Genomic DNA, 6,000 nt, shown 5'->3' with positions numbered 1-6,000 from the left:
AGGTGCTCAGGGTGTCCCTAAACCCCCCTGGGGGATGCTGGGGTCTTTGGGGTGACACTGGGGTCTTTGGGGTGTGCTCTGAGTATCCCTAAACCCCCCTAGGGTGACATTGGGGTCTTTGGGGTGTGCTCAGGGTGTCCCTAAACACCCCCAGGGTGACATTGGGGTCTTTGGGGTGTGCTCCGAGTGTCCCTAAACACCCCTAGGGTGACATTGGGGTCTTTGGGGTGTGCTCAGGGTGTCCCTAAACCCCCCTAGGGTGACATTGGGGTCCCCTGTGGGAGTCCAGGGGGGTCCTTAAACCCTCGCAGGTGATGTTGGGGTCCCTATTGGGGTGCCCAGGGAGTCCCTAAACCCCCCTGGGGTGATGTTGGGGACACCAGGATGTGCCCCAGAGGGACCCCAGACCCCCCTGGGCTGACATTGGGGTCCCTTGGGATGTTCCCAGGGTGTCCCTAAACCCCCCTGGCACCCCCAGTGTGCCCCCCAGGGGGGTTTAGGGCCCACCTTGATGAGGGGCAGCGCGATCCCGCTGAGGGATGAGGAGTCCATGAACTTCTTGAGGTCCTGGTGCAGGAATTCGAACACCAGGTACAGCTTGTTCTCCGTGTGGATGACGTCCAGGAGCCTGTGGGGACACGGGGACAGCCCTGGGACACGGGGACAGGGACACGGGGACAGCCCTGGGACACGGGGACAGGGACATGGGGACAGCCCTGGGACATGGGGACAGGGACACGGGGACAGCCCTGGGACACGGGGACAGCCCTGGGACACGGGGACAGGGACATGGGGACAGCCCTGGGACATGGGGACAGCCCTGGGACACGGGGACAGGGACAGGGGGACAGCCCTGGGACATGGGGACAGCCCTGGGACATGGGGACAGGGACACGGGGACAGCCCTGGGACACGGGGACAGGGACAGGGGGACAGCCCTGGGACATGGGGACAGCCCTGGGACACGGGGACAGGGACACGGGGACAGCCCTGGGACATGGGGACAGCCCTGGGACACGGGGACAGGGACATGGGGACAGCCCTGGGACACAGGGACAGGGACAGGGGGACAGGGACAGGGGGACAGCCCTGGGACATGGGGACAGCCCTGGGACACGGGGACAGGGACATGGAGACAGCCCTGGGACATGGGGACAGCCCTGGGACTTGGGGACAGAGCCCTGGGACACGGGGACAGGGACACGGGGACAGCCCTGGGAGATGGGGACAGGGACACGGGGACAGGGACAGGGGGACAGCCCTGGGACATGGGGACAGCCCTGGGACACGGGACAGGGACATGGGGACAGGGACAGGGGGACAGCCCTGGGACACGGGGACAACCCTGGGACACGGGGACAGGGACATGGGGACAGGGACATGGGGACAGCCCTGGGACACGGGGACAGGGACATGGGGACAGCCCTGGGACACGGGACAGGGACATGGGGACAGGGACATGGGGACAGCCCTGGGACATGGGGACAGCCCTGGGACACGGGACAGGGACATGGGGACAGGGACAGGGGGACAGCCCTGGGACACGGGGACAACCCTGGGACACGGGGACAGGGACATGGGGACAGGGACATGGGGACAGGGACACGGGGACAGCCCTGGGACACGGGACAGGGACATGGGGACAGGGACAGCCCTGGGACACGGGGACAGGGGCTGGGACTTGGGGACAGGGATTGGGACATGAGGAAAGGGACATGGGGACAGCCCTGGGACACGGGGACGGCCCTGGGACATGGGGACAGGGGCAGCCCCAGGACACGGGGACAACCCTGGGACACGGGGACAAGGACACGGGGACAGCCCTGGGACACGGGACAGGGACATGGGGACAGGGACAGCCCTGGGACACGGGGACAGGGGCTGGGACTTGGGGACAGAGCCCTGGGACTTGGGGACAGGGACACGGGGACAGGGCCCGGGGGGGCCGTGGGGACACCACGGACCTGGGGGTCCCATGGCCACGGGGACACCACTGGGACCCCAATGACCGCAGGGCTTGTCACGGCCAGGGGCTGCCACCACCATGGGGGTCCCATGGCCACGGTGGCCCCGAGTGACCACAGGGCTGGTCACAGGAGGGGTCCCCAGGCCACGGTGGCCCCGAGTGACCACAGGGCTGGTCACAGGAGGGGTCCTCAGGCCACGGTGGCCCCGAGTGACCACAGGGCTGGTCACAGGAGGGGTCCCCATGGCCACGGTGTCCCCAAGTGACCACAGGGCTGGTCACAGGAGGGGTCCCCAGGCCACGGTGTCCCCGAGTGACCACAGGGCTGGTCACAGGAGGGGTCCCCATGGCCACGGTGTCCCCAGTGACCACAGGGCTGGTCACAGGAGGGGTCCCCAGGCCACGGTGTCCCCAAGTGACCACAGGGCTGGTCACAGGAGGGGTCCTCAGGCCACGGTGTCCCTGAGTGACCACAGGGCTGGTCACAGGAGGGGTCCCATGGCCACGGTGTCCCCGAGTGACCACAGGGCTGGTCACAAGAGGGGTCCTCATGGCCACGGTGTCCCTGAGTGACCACAGGGCTGGTCACAGGAGGGGTCCCCATGGCCACGGTGTCCCCAGTGACCACAGGGCTGGTCACAGGAGGGGTCCCCAGGCCACGGTGTCCCCAAGTGACCACAGGGCTGGTCACAGGAGGGGTCCCCATGGCCACGGTGTCCCTGAGTGACCACAGGGCTGGTCACAGGAGGGGTCCCATGGCCACGGTGTCCCCGAGTGACCACAGGGCTGGTCACAAGAGGGGTCCTCATGGCCACGGTGTCCCCGAGTGACCACAGGGCTGGTCACAGGAGGGGTCCCCAGGCCACGGTGTCCCCGAGTGACCACAGGGCTGGTCACAGGAGGGGTCCCCAGGCCACGGTGGCCCCGAGTGACCACAGGGCTGGTCACAGGAGGGGTCCCCAGGCCACGGTGTCCCTGAGTGACCACAGGGCTGGTCACAGGAGGGGTCCTCAGGCCACGGTGTCCCTGAGTGACCACAGGGCTGGTCACAGGAGGGGTCCCATGGCCACGGTGGCCCCGAGTGACCACAGGGCTGGTCACAGGAGGGGTCCCCAGGCCACGGTGGCCCCGAGTGACCACAGGGCTGGTCACAGGAGGGGTCCCCAGGCCACGGTGGCCCCCAGTGACCACAGGGCTGGTCACAGGAGGGGTCCCCATGGCCACGGTGTCCCTGAGTGACCACAGGGCTGGTCACAGGAGGGGTCCCCATGGCCACGGTGGCCCCGAGTGACCACAGGGCTGGTCACAAGAGGGGTCCTCAGGCCACGGTGGCCCCGAGTGACCACAGGGCTGGTCACAAGAGGGGTCCTCAGGCCACGGTGGCCCCCAGTGACCACAGGGCTGGTCACAGGAGGGGTCCCCAGGCCACGGTGGCCCCGAGTGACCACAGGGCTGGTCACAGGAGGGGTCCCCATGGCCACGGTGGCCCCGAGTGACCACAGGGCTGGTCACAGGAGGGGTCCCCATGGCCACGGTGGCCCCGAGTGACCACAGGGCTGGTCACAGGAGGGGTCCCCATGGCCACGGTGGCCCCGAGTGACCACAGGGCTGGTCACAGGAGGGGTCCTCAGGCCACGGTGGCCCCCAGTGACCACAGGGCTGGTCACAGGAGGGGTCCCCAGGCCACGGTGGCCCCGAGTGACCACAGGGCTGGTCACAGGAGGGGTCCCATGGCCACGGTGGCCCCGAGTGACCACAGGGCTGGTCACAGGAGGGGTCCCCATGGCCACGGTGGCCCCGAGTGACCACAGGGCTGGTCACAGGAGGGGTCCCCAGGCCACGGTGTCCCCGAGTGACCACAGGGCTGGTCACAGGAGGGGTCCTCAGGCCACGGTGGCCCCGAGTGACCACAGGGCTGGTCACAGGAGGGGTCCCCAGGCCACGGTGGCCCCGAGTGACCACAGGGCTGGTCACAGGAGGGGTCCCCATGGCCACAGTGGCCCCGAGTGACCACAGGGCTGGTCACAGGAGGGGTCCCCATGGCCACGGTGGCCCCGAGTGACCACAAGGCTGGTCACAGGAGGGGTCCTCAGGCCACGGTGGCCCCAATGACCGCAGGGCTGGTCACAGGAGGGGTCCCCAGGCCACGGTGGCCCCGAGTGACCACAGGGCTGGTCACAGGAGGGGTCCTCAGGCCACGGTGGCCCCGAGTGACCACAGCTCATCCTGGGGACATCTCCGGTCACATCTCCTTACAGGAGACTCCCCACGCCCCCCCAGCCCCCCCCTCAGGACACCTCCCTGGTCCCATCTCCTCACGGGGGGCTCCCCAAAGCCCCCCCAAAGCCCCCCCAAAGCCGCCCCGCACTCACTTGACGATGTTGGGGTGGTTGAGCTCCTTGAGCAGGGAGATCTCCCTGATGGCCGTGCTGGGGACACCCTCGGTCTCCCTGCGGGGACAGCGCAGGGAGGGCAGGAGGGGGAGCTCGGGGACCCCCCCAGGACCCCCTCGGGACCCCCCTGGGGACCCCCACTCACGTGTCCAGGCGGATCTTCTTGAGAGCCACCACCTCCCCCGTCACCTTGTTGCGGGCCTTGTACACGACCCCATAAGTGCCCTCCCCGATCTTCTCCACCTTCTGGAAGTTCTCCATGGGGAGGGGGAGAGGGGACACGACACGGGGGAGACCCCAGGGAAGGGACACGGGGGGGTCCGGGGGATTCCCGGTGCTGGAGGAACCCAGGGGACAGCGGGAACGGGGACAGGAGACACCGGGAATAGGGGCAGGGGGATGGACGGGGTGTCGCGGGTGGTGGCCCCGGGGGTCGTGGGGGTGGCCCCGGGGGTGGCCCCCAGCAGTGGGGGGGGGGGTCCCAGGGAGGGATATCCGGGGGTTGTCCCGGTGATGGCACGGGGGGGGAGGGGGGGGGGGTGTCCCTGGAGGGTCGCGGGTGTCGCCGGGGGTCCCGGGGAGGGATATCCGGGATGGGGGTGGGGCGCCGGGGGAAGCGGGGGGGGGGGGGGGGGGGTGAAAGCGGCTGTCGCCGGTGGTGGCAGGGGGGGTGTCCCGGGGCCGGGGGTGTCCCCAGAGGGTCTGGGGTGTCCCCGGGGTGTCCCCGGAGGTGGGGGGGTGGTCCCGGGAGGGGGGTTTCCGGGGTGGGGGTGGGGAAGCGGGGCCGGGCAGGGCGGGGCAGGGGGGGGGGGTGCCCCGGGGCCGGGGGTGTCCCCGGAGGGTCGGGGGTGTCGCTGGGGGGGTCCCTGGTGTCCCCGGGGGTCCCGAGCGCGGCCGCCGCGTCCCCCCCGCGCGCGCCAAAGCCGCGGCGGCCCCGCCCGCGCCGCTTCCCGCCTTCCGCCGGCCACGCCCCCCGCGCCGCCGCCCATTGGCTGCGCGCTCCGTGACGTCAGGCGCACCGCGGGAGATCCCTTAAAGAGATAGCGACACTACCGGCACCGGCACCGGGGATTGGGATCGGGACACCGGGGACGGGGACCGGGGACGGGGATTGGGATCGGGACACCGGGGACAGGGACAGGGACCGGGGATTGGAATCGGGACACCGGGGACAGGGACCGGGACCGGGAATTGGAGTCGGGACACCGGGGACAGGGACCGGGGCCAGGGATTGGAATCGGGACACCGGGGACAGGGACCGGGACCGGGGCCAGGGATTGGGATCGGGACACCGGGGACAGGGACCGGGACCGGGAATTGGAGTCGGGACACCGGGGACAGGGACCGGGGCCAGGGATTGGGATCGGGACACCGGGGACAGGGACAGGGACCAGGAATTGGAATCGGGACACCGGGGACAGGGACAGGGACCGGGGCCAGGGATTGGAATCGGGACACCGGGGACAGGGACCGGGGCCAGGGATTGGGATCGGGACACCGGGGACAGGGACCGGGACCGGGACCGGGAATTGGAGTCGGGACACCGGGGACAGGGACCGGGGCCAGGGATTGGGATCGGGACACCGGGGACAGGGACAGGGACCAGGAATTGGAGTCGGGACACCGGGGACAGGGACAGGG

At 70.0% G+C, this 6,000-nt stretch overlaps 1 protein-coding gene across 1 annotated transcript; it reads right to left on the bottom strand.

Annotated features, from left to right (window-relative positions):
- Positions 1–297: 297 nt before the first annotated feature.
- On the bottom strand, positions 298–5,053 carry LOC125320958 (cyclin-dependent kinase 2-like). The gene is made up of 4 exons (XM_048293392.1): positions 5,025–5,053; positions 4,505–4,881; positions 4,339–4,416; positions 298–628 (listed from the first exon to the last, which is right to left on the bottom strand). The coding sequence occupies exons 2-4, from the start codon at positions 4,618–4,620 to the stop codon at positions 298–300; spliced, it is 525 nt and encodes a 174-aa protein (XP_048149349.1). The 5' UTR covers positions 4,621–4,881; positions 5,025–5,053.
- Between the last annotated feature and the right edge of the window lie 947 nt (positions 5,054–6,000).

Source organism: Corvus hawaiiensis, unplaced genomic scaffold (assembly GCF_020740725.1).
Source record: "Corvus hawaiiensis isolate bCorHaw1 unplaced genomic scaffold, bCorHaw1.pri.cur scaffold_322_ctg1, whole genome shotgun sequence".
NCBI classification, from domain to species: domain Eukaryota; kingdom Metazoa; phylum Chordata; class Aves; order Passeriformes; family Corvidae; genus Corvus; species Corvus hawaiiensis.
The sequence above is the reverse complement of the archived record's forward strand: the minus strand, read 5'-3'. Positions and strand labels throughout refer to the sequence as shown.

Coding starts and splice junctions, on each gene's coding strand:
- LOC125320958 (XM_048293392.1), bottom strand. CDS start 4,620: ATGGAGAACTTCCAGAAGGTGGAGAAGATCGGGGAGGGCACTTATGGG. Junction 4,417..4,504: donor AAGAAGATCCGCCTGGACAC/GTGAGTGGGGGT, acceptor CTGTCCCCGCAG/GGAGACCGAGGGTGTCCCCA. Junction 629..4,338: donor AACCACCCCAACATCGTCAA/GTGAGTGCGGGG, acceptor GTGTCCCCACAG/GCTCCTGGACGTCATCCACA.